Source organism: Geotrypetes seraphini, chromosome 16 (genome assembly GCF_902459505.1).
Source record: "Geotrypetes seraphini chromosome 16, aGeoSer1.1, whole genome shotgun sequence".
Classification (NCBI taxonomy): domain Eukaryota; kingdom Metazoa; phylum Chordata; class Amphibia; order Gymnophiona; family Dermophiidae; genus Geotrypetes; species Geotrypetes seraphini.
Window position 1 is genome coordinate 52,736,344 of NC_047099.1, and position 20,014 is coordinate 52,756,357.

Below are 20,014 nucleotides of genomic sequence, written 5' to 3' on the forward strand. Positions count from 1 at the left end.
GCTCCACCACCCCCTACACACCAGAAAGGCACTGCCTAGACCTAATTCTTTCCTCCAACTCAACCACCAAATTCTGAAATAACACCCTTCCCCTCTTTGACCATCACCTGTTAACATTCACTATTCATTACCCTACGCCCCAGATCTGTCACCAACACGTTCAGGAACTTTCAGGCTATTGACCCCAGAGCCTTCTCCACTGCTGCCTCATCCCTCTTCTCAACTACTATATCACACAAGACTGTCAACAAAGCCATCCTCTCTTAAAATACCATTCTCTCCTCTGCTCTAGATACCCTTGCTCCTCAAATCTCACATCCTGTTAGGTGTGCCAAACCCCAACCCTGACTCACATGCCCCCCCCCTCCCTACGCTCATGTGCCCTTTACGCTGAACGTCTCTGGCTTAAATTTCATGCGCTCACCGACTTCATACACTTCAAATTCATGCTGACATTATTCCAGTCTGCCCTCTCGCTGGCTAAACAAGAATACTATATCCACTTAACCACTTCTCTTAGCTCCAATCCTCGCCGTCTCTTTACCACATTAAACTCCCTATTCAAAACACCCTCGCCGCCTACCCCCCACTTCAATTAATCCCCAGCCAATGGCAGCATTCTTCTACAATAAGATTCAGAAGATTTACCTTGAGCTCTCAACCAGGCTACTTCCCCCTCCATCCATCTGCCCCTTCTACTAACCTCCCCTTGACACCTGCCACACTCTCCTTTTTCTCTGAGATCACTGAGGAGGAAACTATACATCTTCTCTCATCATCCAAACCCACTACCTGCTCCTCCGATCAGATTCCCACTCATCTCGCTCTCTGTCTCGCCCTCTGTCATCCCTCCTATTTGTCACATTCTCAACCTATTGCTCTCCACTGCAACTGTTCCTGATGCCTTCAAATATGCCGTTGTCACACCCCTCCTCAAGAAACCCTCACCTGATCCCACATCCTTCCAACTCTCACCCCATCTCCCTCCTCCCTTTCTTATCCAAGTTATTGAACGTTCTGTTCACCGCCATTGTCTGGACTTCCTCTCATCCCATGCTATTCTGGATCCACTTCAGTCAGGCTTTCGCCTGCTGCATTCCACGGAAACTACCTTTACTAAAGTTTCCAACTACCTGTTCTTGGCCAGATCAAAAGGCCTCTACTCTATCCTCATCCTTCTCGATGTGTATGCCACCTTTGATCATCGCCTACTCCTTGATGCGCTGTCCTTGTTGGGATTCCAGGGCTCTGCCCTCTCCTGATTTTCTTCCTATTTTTCCCATTGCACCTTCAGTGTATGCAATGGTGGTTCCTCCTCCACAGCCTTCCCGTTATCCATTGGTGTACCTCAAGGCTCTGTCCTTGGACCATTCCTTTTCTCAATCTACACTTACTCATTTGGAGCACTGATCTCCTCCCATGATTTCCAGTATTACCTCTATACTGATGCCTCCCAGATCTACCTCTCTGTGCCAAATATCTCTACTGTAATCCAGACCAGAGTCTTAGTCTGCCTCTCTGACATTGCCACCTGGATGTTTCATCACCATCTAAAATTGAATATGGCTAAAACAGAGTTGCTCATCTTCCCACCTAAACTCACCTCTCCGCTTCCTTCATTCTCTGTCTCTTTGGACAACACTCTCATCCTTCCTGTTTTGTCTGTTCATAATCTTGGGGCCATCTTTGACTCCTCTTTCTCCTTCACCACCCAGACACAACATATTGTTAAAACCTGCCACTTCTTCCTCTATAACATTACCAAAATCAGACCCTTCCTCTCTGAGCATACTACCAAAACATTTATCCATACCCTTACCACCTCTTGTTTAGACTACTGCAACTCGCTACTCTCAGGCCTTCTAATTAGACTTTTTGCTCCGCTCCAATCCGTCCAGAATTCGGCTGTACAACTCATATATCAGGAGAGCCGCTCACAGTACTCCTCTCCTAAAGTCACATCATTGGCTTCCCATTCATTTCTGAATACAATTCAAACTCCTCTTACTGACCTACAAATGAACTCACTCAGCTGTCCCTCACAATCTCTCTTCACTTATCTCCCCCTATGACTCCCCCCCCCGGTAAGTCTCTCCTATCTGTACCCTTCTCTTCAACTGCCAACTCCAAACTCTGTCCCTTCTGCCTTGCTGCACACTATATGCTTGGAACAAGCTGCCCGAATCCCTATGGTGGGCTCCTTCTGTGGCAGTGTTCAAGGCCCGTTTAAAAGCCCACCTCTTTGAGAATGCTATTGACTCCTAACTTCTCTCACCTTGGGTTCTGCATCTCCTACCTTCTATGTCATGTCTGTCTGTCAAACTTAGATTGTATGCTCTTCCAAGAAGGGACCTTCTATAAATGTCAAAATGTACAGTGCTGCATATGCCTTTCAGCACTATATAAGTGATAAGTAGTAGTAGTAGTAGTAGTAGTAGTAGTACATGGATAACTTATTCATTTTGGCTCAGATAGCCCCCGTCATACCTGATTTTCCCTTGTCTGAATCAAATGTATCATCTATATGTGCAGAAGTCGAATATCAGAGACTGTACATTTCTTCTTTATGTATTTGCAGCCCCGGCACTGGGATGCCGTCACCCTGTCCATTTTACTGTATATATAAGAACTCTTATGTAATTCCCCTTTTTCTCTCTTCAGGACAACTGCGATCGAGTCGAGAACATCTTGAGCCTCTGGATATATGAGGCCAAGGACCTGCCCCCTTCCTCCAGGCGGAGATATTTCTGTGAGCTGCATCTAGATGGTTCCCTCTATGCCCGCACCACCAGTAAACAGTCAAATGCCAGTGGCCTCTTCTGGGGTGAGCACTTCGAATTCGACAACCTACCTCAGGTCAATGAGGTGACAGTCCACCTCCTGCGGGAGGAGGACAAGAAAAACAAGGACCCCACCCCGCTGGGAGGCATTACCATTCCACTGGCTGACTTATCCTCCCGGCTGCATGTGGAGAAATGGTATCCTATCACCAGCACAGGGATGACAAAGGAAAAGCCAGCAACAGCAACGGCGGCCTCCATAAGGATCAAAGGTCGACACCAGAGAATTGAGGTCCTGCCCATTGTGCAGTACAAAGAATTTGCTGAATACTTGACTTTTCACTATAAGGAGTTGTGCAGGTGGCTGGAGCCAGCACTGACAGTCAAGGACAAGGAGGAACTAGCTTGTTCTCTGGTGCGTGTACTTCAGAGCACTGGAAAAGCCAAGGTAAGGACAGGCTGCCAGCGGTGGCACGGCATGTTTGGGAGAGGGCCAAGTGAAATGTCTGGCTGCAATGTAGGTTATTTTAATTATTTTTCTGATGAATAAAATTCTAAAAAAGATATCTTGTGTAATCACATGATAATGTGTAAGGTCATAAGAACATAAGAATAGCCTTACTGAGTCAGACCAGACCAAAGGTCCATCAAGCTCAGTAGCTCGTTCTCATGGTGGCCAATCCAGGTCATAACCTAAAGAGTAGCAACATTCCAGAATCTCAAAGAGGAAGCGAGATTCTGGGACCCCCAAAGAGTAGCAACATTCCATGCTACTGACCCCAGTAGCCTGTCCTCACAGTCACCAATCCAGGTCACTAATACCTGGCCAAAACACCAAAAAGAGTAGCCACATTCTATGCTACCAATCCAGGGGAAGTAGTGGCTTCCCCCATGTCTTTCTCAGGCAATATTATAATACCAGGGGAGTCAATTATAGGTCAATAGGTATTTTCTGTGAATGTAGCAGACATATAATACCATGGAATAAGAGAACTCCAATGACCACATAGCTCAAAGGCACCTATTTATGCCCATAGTGCATTAGCAAAGAGTAAAAGGTAAATTTGCATTATAAGAAATGTTTGGTATATGAATATACAAACAAACCTTTTCCGGAGATGGGAAAGCAGTAGAACTAGAGGACATGAACTGAGGTTGCAAGGAGGGGTGTTGACTCAGAAAGTACTTTTTCAAGGAGAGGGTGGTAGATGCCTGGAATACCTTCCTGCAGAAGGTGCTGGAGATGAAAATGGTAATGGAATTAAAAAACGCATGGGATGAAAACAAAGGAATAGTGTATGGAAAGAGAGGTCCAAAGAGAGAGGGGGTATCCAGTCATAAAAAAGAGAGGAAACAGAAGTTGTGATAGTCAGTGCAGAACAGAATGGGAGAGGCACAAAGAAGGGTGGGGTGACATGCTAGGATTTAGATATTCCCTCTTCAGGGGTGGCACAATTAAGCCTGGGTCATCCTTCCTCTTATCAAGAAGTTATGCTTATAAGCTGCTTGTTTGCTTTTTAGGCTTTCCTGATTGATCTAGGGATAGCAGAGGTGGACCGCTTTGATGAGAAGGAGTCACTGATCTTCAGGGAAAACACGCTTGCAACAAAAGCCATTGATGAATACATGAAGCTGGTGGGACAGAAGTACCTGCTAGATACACTGGGTAAAGATTCCTCCTTTGTACTTCATTAATCTCCACTCCCTCTCTATGTAGAGGTGACACTCTCATAGGTATGCAGACAGATGACTTCAATATTCACCTGAATATATCTTCAATGGATATTGTCTTTAGATTATTTTCTTCCATACTGCATCATTCACTTCCATGGACTCCAGTGGTGTCACCCTCTTAAATATTGCCTCCCCTCATCATTCACCCCATAGACTTCAATGGTGTCACCCTCTTAAATAAAGTGAGGTTTCTTTTTAAGCTGTTCTTGTGATTCCATAAAACATCTCACTGAAAACCTCTTTTCTAGTTTGAGGTTAATTTCTAAGACTTGAGAACCAGTCTTGATGTTCACCCATTGCTTGCTAATTCAAGAGAATCTTAAAGCTGCCTTGCTTACAAATATTTTTTTTAAATTAAACTGGTTTTGTTCATCCCAGAGACCTTTAACAGAAGTTGGATAGAATTGTGCAAAAGAGGTTGAAATTGTCTGTCTGTACGATTGTCTAAGGGCACAATAACTCTCAGAAAATTTAACAGAAGGCGGGCATGAGAGAAAAACTAGTTAAAATGTATGAATTTGAAAAATGTGCCAAATAAAGACCTTATGCATCTCTATAGGACTTCCAGTTTCTGTAGCAGAGAATAATGAACAAAACAGAATAGGATGAAACTTGGAATGTGGGAGGAAAAAACCCCACTAAAAACCCCCCCAACAACACTATTGTCCTGTAAACTTCTCTCGCAAAGCAACTCTGAGTGAGTGAAATGTAGCAGTTAGATAAAAGGCCAAGAAAATTTAAAAACTGGAATTTCCTGCTCTACCAAACCCCCTTCACAATTGCACCACTCTCCAAACTGCCCCCACATCCCAATAAATATCCCCCTCCAACTCCAACTGCAATCTGCCCAATTGGAGCATCCTATATGCATGAGAAATAATTTCTTTAAAATGTGACAATTACCAGAGTACTCTCTTCCCCAGGGGATTTCATTGCTCATCTGTACGAATCTGAAGACTGTTGTGAAGTGGACGCAAGCAAATGCCAGCCGAATGACCTCTCTGACAACCAGAACAACCTTCGGCAGAGCTGTGAGGAAGCCTTCAGGAAAATCACAGAGTCCTACTAGTAAGATTATGGCTTTCGCTGGCCCATGGAGAAATTAATGAGATGGCTTAGACTATGGTTGTCGTGAGATGATTGTCAAAGAAGTTTATAATTGGTTGTAATTCATAGAGGAGTTAGAGGGAGTATAGGGAAGTGTAAATATTAGGAAGGACTGACTAGAATGAGCTACATTTGCCAAAGAGGTCTGTGGCTGGGAGGTGGGAGGGAGGACCTAGATTGTTACAGAAGTTATTAACAAGGGGCAATCCATTTTAGATAAGTTTGTAACAGGAATGCTGAAATTTAAGTTATAAAGTGAGCGTATCTCAATACACTCAAGAACAAACTGCATCAGGAAATAGCAACAGGGCTATATTTATCATATTTGGGCTTTGGACTCAAATTGAGAAAGGGAGTGAGTAGCATCCCCTTATGAGCAATACGAGAGAACAAGAACAGAACAAAATGCAATATATTACCATAAAACAGAACATTGCCACCTGGTGGCCTTTCAATAGATTGCAGCCTTCAATATAGCAGGCTTTAAGTTATAGCTGTTGAATATTTCAGCAATTTATATAATAACATAGAAACTCTTTGATGGGAGGAATGACTGCTAAATAAGTCTGGGTCTGGATCATGATGTTTAAAGAAGTCAGGAATGAAGCTGAAGACCCTAGACACATCTGTGATGCAGGACCATGACTTTTCTTTTTAGTGTTTTATCACACTGCATGGAAATAATTCTCACTGAAGCCACTTCTCTCCACAGCAACTTTCCAGCAGAGCTGAATGAGATATTTGCAGCCTGGCAGAAGGAATGCCAGGATCGGGAGAAGGAAGGCATCGGGCAGCGACTTATCTGTGCATCTCTCTTTCTACGCTTCCTCTGCCCTGCCATCATGTCACCAAGTCTGTTTCATCTTACTCAGGAGTACCCAGGGGATGGTACCTCTCGCACCCTCACCCTTGTGGCCAAAGTAATCCAGAACCTGGCCAACTTCACCATGTATGTAATTACAGCAATCATTAGCCCTAAAGCACCATGAGGGTACACAGATCTACATGAGATCATTCAGAGTTGCGATTAAAATTTGAGCATAGGGTAGTCACGCAGTAAGCAGAGGAATCAAGACAGAGGCAACAGGTTGAACTATAGTTTAGATTCACACGCTGCTGTTTAGTATCTTTCTGTCTCTGTCATTGCTTTGCTGTTGAAAATCAGTCATGTACACGTCCAACCCAGGTGCATGATTCCTTCCCAGTGCTGAAGGATAAACAATGCCAAGACAAAATCCTATCAAAGGTCTGTTGTGGTCAGACTATAATGTTAGAATAAACTTAAATTAAAAATACATGAACTACTGTATACAGACTTGGAGGATGGGGTTCAAAACAGTTTGTTGTAGAAATTACAGCGCTAATATTAGGAGTCCTTTGGCTTCTATATTTCTACAAATATTTAAGAGGGTGACAGCATTGAAGCCCATGGAGGTGAATTACATGGGGAAGAGATAGTTAAGAGGTTGATGTCAGTGAAGTCTATGAAGGTGAATGATGTGAGGAAAAGATATTTAAGAGGGTGAAACCATTGAAGTCTATGGGGGTGAATGATGAGGGGAAGAGATATTTAAGAGGGTGAAATCATTGAAGTCTATGGGGGTGAATGATGAGGGGAAGAGATATTTAAGAGGGTGACACCATTGAAGTCTATGGGGATGGATGACATGGGGAAGAGATATTTAAGAGGGTCATGCCATGAGTCTATGAAGATGAATGACATGGAGAAGAGATATTTAAAACACCATTACGACTAGGGTCTGTAGAAGTGAGCAATATGGTTATGGTCCATTGAGAGCTAAGTGCTAGGTAATAAGAATGTTGACATATAGACTCCAGAAGGTTCAAGGTTATAAGGCAGGAATTAAGTCTGCCATATTTTCAAACTGCAAATTCCTGGTCATTGTCTCTAAAGGTTTTCTCACTGAAGGCAGAGCTATAGGTTCACATGAGCAATGGGATGAAACCAGCTCCATCTCAGATCGACTTTAATGAGCTGGAGTTATTATCTAACTCAGTGGACTCACCATGCCCATTTTCTTCAAACCATGTTTAGAGATGACTTGTCAGAGTAATAGATAATACTCAGCCATATAACTGCACTAGGGTAACTCTATTAAGTCTCCATCTTAAGAAGATAAGAACATACAAACTGCCATACTGCGCCCATCTCTCTCCATCCCTCACCTATTATCAATTCCGGAAAGATCTTAAAACTTATCTATTCAAAAAAATATGAAATACAAAATTGATTTTATTTTTTAAATTTATTAAGGTATTAAGCGTCGAATCAATTTATGATTATTCGAACAAACAACTATTTACTATATTGTAATTAATTGTACTGTGTTATCACTATCTTCTACAAGTTTTACAAGGTTGTATCTTTTCCCTAGTGCTTTTATTCTGAATTGTGTTTTCTCCTATTTTAAAAATTGTTTTATGACTTTGTATTTCTATTCCCTAGTGTAATATCATTGTGTAAACCACCACAAACTGATGGTTTGGTGGTATATAAAAATAAATTATTATTATTATTAACAGTGGCTCGTCCAGAATCCCAAAGAGTTAATAAGATTCTGGAATCCCAAAGATTAGCAAGATTCCATGCTACCAATACTAGGGATAAGAGATGGCTTTTCCCAGATCTACCTTAATAATGGCTTATGGACTTTTCCTCCAAGAATTTGTCTGAACCTTTTTTGAACCCAGCAACATTAACCACTTATACCTCTTGCTCCAGCAATGAGTTCCAGAGTTTATCTATTTGTTGAGTGAAACAAATATTTTCTCCTATTGTTTTAAGTATTATCATGTAACTTTGCACTTTATGAAAGAACTAGTTTTATAGCCCGTTACATTAACGGGTGCTAGAATATATGTGTGTGTGTCTGTCTTTATTTCTTTCTCTCTCTCTGCCGCTTTCTTACTTTCTGTCTTTCTTTTTCCTTGGCTGTCCATCACCACCCCTTGCCTGCTCCCCCTGTCCATTGTCCCTTCCTTTTACCTCCCCTGTGTCCACCACTACCCCTTCACTGCTCTCCTTATGCAACAGCAGCCCTTCTCCCTTTGTTTTACCTCCCCCTCTTTCCTTCTCCCCCTGTCCAACATTAGGCCTCTGTTCCTTTTTCTTCACCCTCCCTGTCCATCAGCACTTCTTTCCTTCTCCCCCTGTCCAGTAGTAGGTGTCCCTTCCTTTTTCTCCCCCTCCTCCTTCTTATTCCTATGATATACTTACCTTGCTCTGCCCCTGATCAGAGGTTCCCGACAGCCGCCCAGTTGCACCCATTGGAAAAGTTCCCTCTGCCGCATCCCGCACTCCTCCTGACGCGACTCCCGCTGACTTTCTTTCTATCTGTCTCTGTCCCTGGCCCCCTTTGTTTGTCGGTCTCCCTGACCCTGTGTCTTTCTGTCTCCCTTCCTCCCTCTGTCTATCTGTCCGAAGCAGCATTTCCTCCCCCTCCATTTCCCTCCCCCCACACCAGTTCCCTGTGCACCTGCCACTGTATCTTTCTTCTTTTCTTTCTGTCTCCCTTCCTCCCTCTGTCTGTCTGTCCAAAGCAGCATTCCCTCCCCCTCCATTTCCCTCCCCCCACACCAGTTCCCTGTGCAGCAGCATTAGCATTTCCTCTACCCCCCTTTCCCTTCCCACGGTCCCGACTACAAACGCGGTCCCAAGTCCTTTGCCGCCCCCTCCTTCCCTTCCCGCAGGCCCGACTACAAACCTGGCGATTCAAGCAGCATGTGCAGCAGTCTTCACATGCTGCTTCGGGTCCTTCTACTGCCCTGATGTACTCTGGCACATCCCTGATGACATCATCAGAGACGCGGCAGAGCAAATCAGGGCAGTAGAAGGACCCGAAGCAACGTGTGAAGACTGCTGCACACGCTGCTTAAATCAGAAGGTTTGTAGTCGGGCCTGCAGGAAGGGAAGGGGGGGGCGGCAAAGGACTCGGGTCCCGGGCAGCGGAAAGTTGCTGGGCTCCTCGGTGGGGGCGCTGAGCGGCCGCGATCCCTCTCCTCCGAGACCCCCCCACTGGAGGAACGGAGATCGGCGGCTGGCTGTGGTCCTGGCTTGTGGAGGCGATCGGCGGCTGGTGACGTATAAGCGCGCATGCGCACTCCTGCGACCACAGACCTACTGATCATGGAAGCACGCAAATAGGAGTGCGCATGCGCGGCTACCCTTTTATTATATAGGATAGTCAAGTTTGTGTTTACCCGCTCCATTCCATTAAGGATTTTTTAGAATATCATATCTCTCCTCAGCTGTCTCTTCTCCAAGCTGAAGAGATTGCACCATGGTGCAATACTGTGGCATTAAGATCGTTTTTTTAAAAAATTATTTTTCTAGTAATTCCTAACATTCTGTCTGTCTTGGTTTTTTTTACTACAAGGGTTGCAATAGAACTTACCCTGTATACAGGGGAAAAACAAAATCGCTGGTCACTTTTTCTGATTTTTCTTGAGGTGGGCAATGTGGGGGTCTGAGCACCAAAATCATGCCAAATGACCCCCATTGACTCCCATAATGACCCTACGATGAGTCCTCCAGATAGAAAGGTTTAAGAGAGAAGCTGTTCCTGATGAGACCTGCATTTGGCAGAGTTGGACCATGTATGGGATCTAGACATATTGCTTTTTCAGTGCATAAGTACAGACCAGTGACTGTATATTGATACACTTAGGATAAGTCTGATGATGATTATTTACCGATTTGTGACCGTACAGATTTGGTGATAAAGAAGAATACATGGGATTTATGAATGACTTTCTGGAGCAGAACCAGGAGACCATGACGGAGTTTCTGCAGAACATCTCCAGCACAGACAGCGACGCAGCCATGGTACACTACGACGGGTACATTGATCTAGGCTCCTCCCTGTCCATCTTGCATTCCATTCTCTGCAGAATAGTCACCAACTTGGATCAGGTATTAGACAAGAGGATTTCTATAGACTTGGAGAGTGGTGAAATTATGAAAAGCAAATCAGGCACTTTCTTTACAAAAACGATTATCAGTGATAGTGATGAGGGTCGTCAGACTCTAGGTAAATATGCTAATTAAAGAATGACACGGGGACAAATTTTTCTCTGTCCCTGCAGGAACTCAATTTCCCCGACCCATCCCTGCGAGTTTTGTTGTTGTCCCTGTCCCATTCCTGTAAGCTCTGCCTTAACCGCACAAGCCTCGAACACTTATGATTTCAAAGTGTTTGAGGCTTGTGCAGATGAGGAGCTTGCAGGAATGGGGCAGGCACAGGGACAGAACTCACCGGGACGGGAAAATTAGTTCCCGCAGGGACAGAGAAAAATTTGTCCACGTGTCATTCTCTAATGCTAATTCAAGAAGCTTTGGTATCAGAGGAGGGTTTTATTAATATTCTTGCCTACGCTCAAAAATCAGTAAAGACTTGATTAGTCTTAATTGTTGATTGGCGTAGGAATTGCGTTAAGAGCCGTCATAAAAACATAAGAATAGCCTTACTGAGTCAGACCAATGTTCCACCAAGCCCAGTAGCCCATCCTCACAGTGGCCAATACAGGTCCCTAGTACCTGGCCAAAACCCAAAGAGTAGCAATAATCCACGTGGAATCCCCAGAGTAGCAACATTCATTGCTATCGATCCAAGGCAAGCAGTGGCTTCCTCGTGTCTTTCTCAAATAATAGACTTTGGACTTTTCCTCCAGGAAATTGGCCAAACCTGTCTTAAAACCAGCTACGCTCAATCAGAGCAGCCTTCTTATCAGCATGCCCAAGTTTTGTCTTTTCTTAGCCCTCTAAGAAGTAACTCTTTGCACATCACCTCCTCCTAGCAAACCAAGAATAAGCTGGAGCCTCTGCCTACCATCCTCACTGCTATCCAGGAGGGGACGCCAGTGCCGGCTTCCATCTGGATTGGTCCCAAGGGTGAACATGGGTAAGCCAAGTGTTGCCTTTCGGTAACATTTTATAATTTTGGTGATCTTGAGACGCTGTAGTAGAATCTCACTTGTTTCTCCCATCACCAATATTCATCCCTCCTATCACATGAAAAGTCCAAACCTAAATGATCTCTGTTGAACTCACCGACTAGGCCATAATGCTAAGTTCCTCACCAAAGCATGTATAGTTAATTAAAGTATCTCGGATATTAATACCTATAATTGATCAGTGTATCTCAGACGCTCATATCTACTTTAGCATGTACTCAGCTGTTCTCTATTTACCATAACTCAGTCATTGTACCACTCGCTTTCCAAATACGTCTTGTCCATATTTGTCTTGACTATTCTATGTATGTACTTAAGTTTCAAGTTTATTAAATTTTACTATGCTGACTATCAACAAGTATCTAGCCGGTTTACAAGTTAAAATAAGATAAAAAATAAAATTAATACAATATATAAGATAATTAAAAAGAAAAAGAAAAGGGGATTGTGAACATTTAGACTTTAACTAGACATACTGGAAAGTGATGGCAGGGAATAAAGAAATGGAAGGGGAGAAAAAAAAGGAAATGGAAAAGGGAAGGATGAGACATAAGGAATGGGATCGCTTCCTAAAAGCGGTTGAATTGTTGAAGAATAGATTATATTTGGGAGCAGGAAAACGCGTCTTGGAATAGGAAAGTTTTTAATTTAGCCTTAAATTTATCAATTGCTATCTCGTGGCGAATATGGGATGGCAATGCGTTCCATAGGGTAGGAGCGACAACCTGTTCTGGGCTCTTTTGGGAGGATGGGCTAAATAAATAAATAAATAAAAGCCTAAAGTTTGGCGTGTAACTGGATATTTACATTAGTGTTCTTGGTCTACAGGTATGTGGAGCTGGAGAAGCCAGGGTTCTTGGCTCCCCGGGACCTGAGCAAGCACAGCCCACTTGTGAACAAAAGCCAGTCGATGATCAGCATACAGAAACAGAAGGAAAGGGAGGAGGACCGCTGCCTACGCAGCCTGCTCCGCTCACACAGCCTTGCCAGGGACAGGAAGCACGTACAGCGGACGCAGAGTGTACCCTCCCAAGGCAAGGCCCATCGTATCCAAAAGCACTGCAGCAGCGAACATCTGCCAGAGTCACTGGAGGAGCAGGATGCATGCCGTAATCGTGCACATTCAACACTGCGCACTGCAGGAGAGAGGTCAGCTCAGGTAACACCCTTTTTTTAACTGGGGCTGACCAGAAAACCATCAGGTACAGCTGCTCTGCTTACTCCTTTCATTTGCTTCTCATTGAGAAATCATCATTCACAGCCTCTCTCATCAGGAAGTCAACAATTAACTAAGATTGAACGGGTTCAGAAATGATATTAAAAAGATTCATAAAGACTTTTACCTAGTTGTACAAAGTAGACTGTGCCCCCTTAGACTCTCATTTGTCAGCTGGCTAAGTTTTCATTTACTCTCTTGACTGCTTTGTGTCCAAAGGCAAAAATTCACCAGCTATTAACAGTATGTTTCTTTTTCTGTTCTAAGATGCGAGAAAGGCTAAGGACCTCAGCATCTCTCCCCAGAAGAAAATCTACAGTGCCCTGGGAATTCCAGTCTGGGGAGAATGACAGGGATTTTCTCGAAATGGATCAAAACCAGTCCTCACAGCAGGTAACAGCTAGCACTGGTCTCAGTAGAATTTTAGCATGGGGTAATTGAGTCACACAGTGATAACAAAGGCCATGGGACAAATCAGTGAATCCTCTCATTAGCATGTGCCATGAGATAACTGGTGCACTTAGAACTAGAAGTAGAGATTTGAGGACAGCAAATTAAGAGACCTATCACTTTCTCAACTGCATTTGAGGGCATTACTAGGTATTAGTACAAAGGGGCTGGGCCCCAACTCTGATGGCCAATGTTCTGAATCTCAGAGAGAAGACAGTTGTTAAGCTGTTCCTGTCCCTCCCCTCCACTAACAATGCTAGAAACAAGAAGAGAGGGGCTACAGAGAGGAGATGATCCAATGTTTAAGCACAAGACCCCACAGATAACCATCCTGTGTCATTCTTTAGTGTCTATCTCAACTTCAATCCTTCTACACCAGCATTCTTCAATGCAAGGCTTGAGGGTCTGGTTGTGTTCATTCATACTCTGAGTCTTCCCACTCTCCTTAAAGAATGACCTGGGGATGGTTTCCCATGGGGATGGGGACAATTTTGTCCCTGTGTCTAAGATGCCTCTGACAATAGTTTTGATCTACAGACTTTGGGTCAGGGCATGGCCAACAGGATCTGCATCACCACCTCCATTCTATACAGAAAGTCCTTTATTGGGGGGGGGGGGGGGGAGGCAGGGAGGCCAGCTGGCTTCTCCCAGCTCATGACATTAGATTCTTTATAATGCATACTCTACAGCTGTTGGGTGCTTTGTTATATATCAGTGTGTTAAACTAAACTAAACTAAACCTTAGGTTTGTATATCTCACCTTCTCCGCAATCGTAGAGCTTGGCACGGTTTACAGGGCTGAAATAGAAAGGAACTCCAATGGAGGGTTATAGGATTACGTGTAAAGAAGATAGAGGGTTATAGGGTGCTAGAGAGGGGGGAAGTGTTACAACCAGGGCTTTGGAGTCAGTCGGACGCAAATATGGGTGGAGTTAAGAGTCAGAGTTGGTAAAAATGAACCAACTCCAACTTCAAAATTTAAAAACATTATAAAATATGTTAAATGTATCATTTTATACTTATATATACATATATTTATCCTGGATCTGATATTTACCAATACTTTAGATTCAGAATAAAAAATGTAAAGCCTAATATCAGTAGAAGTCAAAGTCAGAGTTGGACAGTAGAAAAACAGGAGATGGAGCGAGAGTTGAAGGTTTGGTGCACTGACTCCATAACCCTATCTACAATTGATAAGTTTGGTGTCGGAGGGGTTATATCTGTCTATCCAGTGTAAGGCAACACAACAAAATCAAAAGGAAGATCCAATATTCCACAGTGAAACAATCCAACGATAAAAACGAAAGACTGTGGATGTTCTGAAAGATGATTTATTATTCGCTCTTCACAGTAAAAACATAAAAATACAAGTATAAGTACATATTACATATGTAATTGTCCAACCGGACCCTACACGGTCCATGTTTCAGTGAACACGCCTTCCTCAGGGGTCCAAATGATATAGGGTATACAGATAATAGTATAGACTAAAAGCAGGGTAGGTGTCTTTGAGCAGATAACTGAAAATGGCTTAAGACAAGCAAAGTCCATATTTTTATCTGTGTACCCTATATCATCTGGACCCCTGAGGAAGGCACAGACCATGTAGGATCAAGTTGGACAATCACATGTGTACTACATACTTAGACTTGTATTTTTATGTTTTTACTGTGAAGAGCGAATAATAAATCATCTTTCAGAACATCCACATCCAGTCTTGTATTTCTGGATTTTCAGAAGGCGTATGACATGGTTTCATGCCTATCATAGATCCTTTCTAAATCCACGGTTCCTCTGTGTGTCTCCCTTTCTCCTTCCCCCCCCCCCTAGTACCAGAAAAATATTGGCATGTTACGGGCCGCACTGGAGGACACACGGGAGAAACACCGCAGCCTGGAAACACAGCTGAGAATGTTGGCAGATCAGGTCCAGGCGCTGGCAGAGCAGCAGGTATTACTGCAGAAGGGCGAGGAGCAGCTCAGACGCCGCCTGGAGGCAAAGGAGACACTGTTAGCACAGATTGGGAGCAGGTGAGGCCTTGCCCTGTGCCACTTCATGCCCAGACATAGGTAATGGCTAGGGTTACCAGATGTCCGGGAAACTTTTAGAAGATTTTCAGGTACCCAGAAGGACTTCCAAAACCCGGCAGTTTGTCGTGGGTTTTAGAAGACCCGAGCTTGAAGAAAGAGCCACGTGGTTCGTTTGGGGGCAGGGCTGGGGGTGGAGCAGGGTGAGACTGGGGGATGGGCAGAGCTGGAGCGGATCCAGGCGTCCTCTTTTTTTTAAAGAGGAAATCTGGTAACCCTAGTAATGGCTAAAAGTACTAGAGGTCAATGTTCAAAGGGATTTAACCAGCCAGAAACAGCTCCTGGCTGATGAAATTGCTTGTTCAGAGCTAACTGGTCACTTTCAGCACCACTTAACCAGTTAGTGCTTAACTCAAAAGCAGCTATTTTTGGGGTGTTCCAGGAATCGAGTTAGCATTTGGCTGGTTAAGTGCCCATAATCAGCACTTAACTGGCAAAAATAGCTACATAAAAGTCAATATACTACTACTGTTTATCATGTCTACAGTGATGAAAGGCATATGCAGTGCTAATTTTATGCAGTTCTCCATAGCCGGTTAAACGCTGAATATCGCATTTGGCTGGTTATGGCTTCACTGGCTTCATAAACTTGGAAATTCCCAGAACCTGGATGTGACCCAGCAATGAATTTCCAGGTACAATACTGGTGGCAGTCAGCAAAACGCTGAGTGCTGCCGGCTGATCAACTCCTATCTAGACGTACATATATGTGTGTATGTCATTGAGTGGTTATCAGCTGGGGCTCCTTCCCAATCCTTGAAAATATGCACTATACACTTGACCACTAGGTGGTGCCCAAGTATAGTAACTAAGATTCCCCCCTCCCCTTGGTCCAGGGACTCTGTCTGTACTGTCTCCATTATACCCTTGGACAATCCAGGGAGGGGAAAACCTTAGCCGTGAACTGAACTCTGCCATGAAATCACTGGACTGCCTGTAGGCTAGCTCTTTCTACTTGTATAGGCAGGGAATACTTTAAGTCTCCTTTGGGGGAATATTTGGTTCTGACCCAGGTTTTAAGCTGATACGAATTGTATATATCAGAAACCTCGCCCTCAGTAAAAGCTGGCACAGGTGAAACTGCTATGGAATGAGAAGAACGAGCAACTGATAAGTTATTTCTTTCTTTACTGACTTTCCAAAAATAGCTCAAAGCAGTTGATAGCAAAAATCTTACAATACAGTGTAATAATTAAAATTTAAGACCATGTTATCTTCTTCCCTTCCTTAGGGCTGCATGAATTCCTGTAGCATCATCCACAGCCCCAGAGGAGCTCAGAAACCCTGCCTCTTTTAATCTTGTAGTTCTGTATGATTGAAAATTGGTTTAATAATGCAGTTTCAAAGATGCTTAAAGAGAGACGTGTGAATTGGAAATACATTGTTTTGTGAACTTTAATAAAAAGATTTAAACATAAAGGGTGCTGAAAATCCTTTCTGATTTTTACCCAGGCTCACGGCAGTGGAGGAGGAAAAGAAAAAAGAGCAGGGGGAATGGACAAGTCACCACAAAGCCAAAGAAAGAGTGATAGATTTGGTAAGCACGTATGAAACAGACCGAGAGCGTCGGAGCATTTACCACAGCAGCCGGAGAAAAAAAAAACTCCTAACACAACTGGATAAAAGGGGGCCTTAGTTGTCAGATTTAGGCATTAATATTTACACCTGCCTTTTTACATGGCGTTAAGTGTTGGTGCCGAAAGGCCAACTTAAGCTCTTTTCTGTGATCTGGGTGCCCAGATACTGTTTTAGAATACTTTCTTAGCACAAAGATTTTGGGTGCTTAATTTTTAGCATCCTCTATAGAATTGCTAGAGGGGAAGATCCATTAAACTAACAAATATGAGAAGTATGTTTTCATCCTATGTGCAATTAAGACGAGGAACTTGTCAGAGGAAGTGGTCAAGGCAGTAGCTGGATTTAGACAATTTCCAGGTCAACTTGAGAAAGCCACACCTGTCTCTGAATAGGACTGAGAAGACTGGATCTAATCTTTGTGATCCTAGCAGCTACTTGCAACTGGCCTATCCAGGAAAACCGGACATGTCCTCTTTTTAGAGGGCTGTCCGGGTTCCCGGATGGACTTTCCAAAACCAAGCAGTTGGTCTGAGTTTTGGAAAGCCCTGAGCTCCAGCCGTATCTGGAGGGCCTTCAACAAGCATGAGCGGATAACCTCATCCGCGCTTGCTGGAAGCCTTTCAGACGTGGTCTGGAGGTCAGGAAAAAAAGAGACGCGTTTTTTGGGGGCAGGGCTGGAGGCAGAATGGGGAGAACTAGAGGCTGAACAAGGCAGGCTGGGGACAGAACAGGGTGAGACCATGCATCCGGGTTTTACCATTTGCAAAAATGGCAACTATTCCAAGGACCATTGGTGCTCATTTAGCTGTTTTCATATTTTCAAGTTTCAATTTATTTGATATTCCGCAAATACAACCACAGTCAGTCTAAGCGGTTTACAATAATAATATATTATTAAAAGAAAATTAAAACAAAAATTGAAAAGACATAACAAGGGAGGCAATAAACAAAAACACAAGTTCAACCAACATACAAGCAAAAATGGGTACAAGGGGGATAAAGAAAGGGGAGGTTACAATAAAAAAAACCAAAAGGTTGGGGAAGGAGTGGAACAAAAGGTAGGGGAAATCACAGTGAAATTCTGCCCAAACAATTAAGGATATAAGCTAAGAAGTCAAAGAAGAAAGGGTGATCCATAGCATGAGTAAGGTAAGGAAAAAGGTCAAGAGCAGAAAGCCAAAGAAAAATAGTATAACTTAAATTGCGCCTTAAGTCACAAAAGATTTTTCGATGCGGAGGTAGTAGGGTAAGGAATTCCAAAGGATGGGAGCCATAGCGGAGAAAGAGGAATTCCTATGAAAATCGAGAATATAGTCACAGATATAGTCCTGATAAATCTCTTGGGAATACTGTTTTGGAGTAAAAGCGTGGTAATCAGATGTGGACGATAAAGACTGTTCCGATTTCCTTTTTTTTCTAGGAGCAGCGCTTGGCAGTGATGGAGCGGGAGCACCAGGAGGTGTTACATGCTTTCCGTCAGCTACCAAGCAGTGCAGAAAAGCAGGTCAACTGCTTCCTGGCCTCTCCCGATCCCTGCAGCCCGGCTGTAACTGGACACAGCAACGGCTCGTAGTGCCTGATGGAGGTTGTACTAGACTGGCATGCTGAAGTCACTTTGCCATCCCCAGGCCTGGATTAAAGTAAAGGCATCATAGATAAGGACCTAGGGCACCGCAGATCAGGCTTCAAGTCCCCAGGCCAAAAAGAAGCCTTTTCCCAGAAAACTTATCTGAAATCTAGCCCTGGGCATCCCAATCCGACTGTCCTAAGAGGGACCCCTCTCATCCTGATCTTTTGGAATCTCTGCATTTCTGCCTGGTAAACAAAGGGTTTGATAAAAAAAAAGTCTCCAGGGGCCTCCATTCTGCACATTTTCTCTACCTGCTGCACTGATGAAACAATAATTCTGGCTTTTCCCATCAATCCCTACTGCTAAGGAACCTCTGTGCATGTCCCAGGCTTTAGCCCTCATTCCCCTGCTGCTAGGGTTACCAACTGGATCCAGATTTGTCTAACACGGTTGATCCAGTCCTAGGTTTAGTCCACTGCATACAGGGACTTGTAGTTCTGATTTCCCTATCGCATTCCCTAAGAAAAGCAAGGCTACAACTCCCTGCATGCAGTAGGGTAAACTCAGTACTGGATCAACCCTTTTTGGGCGAATCTGGAGCCAGCTGGCAACCTTCCCCATTGCTGATGAATCTCAGTGCCTGCCTCGTGCTTTACCCCTTACGTCCTCACTGTTGAGGAACCTCTGTGCCTGTCCCAGGCTTTACCTGTTGCTCCCCCACTGAGGATCCTCTATGACTGTCTCAAGATTTCTTTAGTTCTGTTACTGGAAGAGAGTTTCATGTATCCACCACCCTTTCCATGAAGATTATGTTACTTGGGCATCCTTCGTTCCATGGCCTCTTGTTCTAGAACTTTCTTTCCACTGAGAAAGGTTTTTTTTAACCGACATATGACAAAGTTTCCAGAAATTTTTTTTTTTGGGGGGGTTTCTGGCTGTATTTTTGGGTGTTTTTTTTGGGCTGTAATTTTTTACACCCTGTATACTGTATACTCTTGCTATATGAAATGTCATCTCTCCTTTTCCCCCTGACTAAAGTACTGTGAAGTTGGCACAGTAGATGACTTGAATATGTTGAGATGAAAGTCAAGAAATAAATTGTTAGTAACAACTCTTTATTGAACAAATTTCCAAACTTTGCACTTAATTCTCTTAGGCTTCCATGGCTGGTAACAGTTCTTGCGGTTATCCAGGTTGTGCCATGTTTGCGTTTGCTTAATCAACATTTCAGCCATTTTGCTGTGGGTTTCTTCAGGGTTGGAATATGTGCTATTTATTTTTTCATGCATATTTACAGATTTTGAAGTTGACAATAAATAAACTGAGGGATCCTTTTACTAAACCATGGAAGAGCTTCTTACTGCGGTATGGCGAGGTAAATGCTCCGACGCTCATTCTATTCCTATGAGCGTCGGAGCATTTACCTCGCTGGTTCACGGTAAGAAGCTCTTCCGCAGTTTAGTAAAACCCAGCATAAGCAATATGAATGTAAAACATAAAATATAAACATTAATTG

General features: G+C 43.6%; 1 protein-coding gene across 1 annotated transcript in view; it reads left to right on the top strand.

Moving 5' to 3' along the window:
- Window positions 1–19,610, top strand: part of RASAL3 (RAS protein activator like 3) — a 55,233-nt gene extending 35,623 nt beyond the window's left edge. The window contains exons 8-18 of the mRNA XM_033923462.1: window positions 2,662–3,228; window positions 4,302–4,446; window positions 5,438–5,582; window positions 6,334–6,570; window positions 10,353–10,554; window positions 11,439–11,542; window positions 12,423–12,753; window positions 13,078–13,203; window positions 15,094–15,293; window positions 16,803–16,887; window positions 18,349–19,610. Of these exons, the coding sequence (XP_033779353.1) occupies window positions 2,662–3,228; window positions 4,302–4,446; window positions 5,438–5,582; window positions 6,334–6,570; window positions 10,353–10,554; window positions 11,439–11,542; window positions 12,423–12,753; window positions 13,078–13,203; window positions 15,094–15,293; window positions 16,803–16,887; window positions 18,349–18,501 (2,295 nt within the window). The 3' untranslated portion in view covers window positions 18,502–19,610. The remainder of the gene's footprint in view (window positions 1–2,661; window positions 3,229–4,301; window positions 4,447–5,437; window positions 5,583–6,333; window positions 6,571–10,352; window positions 10,555–11,438; window positions 11,543–12,422; window positions 12,754–13,077; window positions 13,204–15,093; window positions 15,294–16,802; window positions 16,888–18,348) is intronic.
- Window positions 19,611–20,014: the final 404 nt, after the last annotated feature.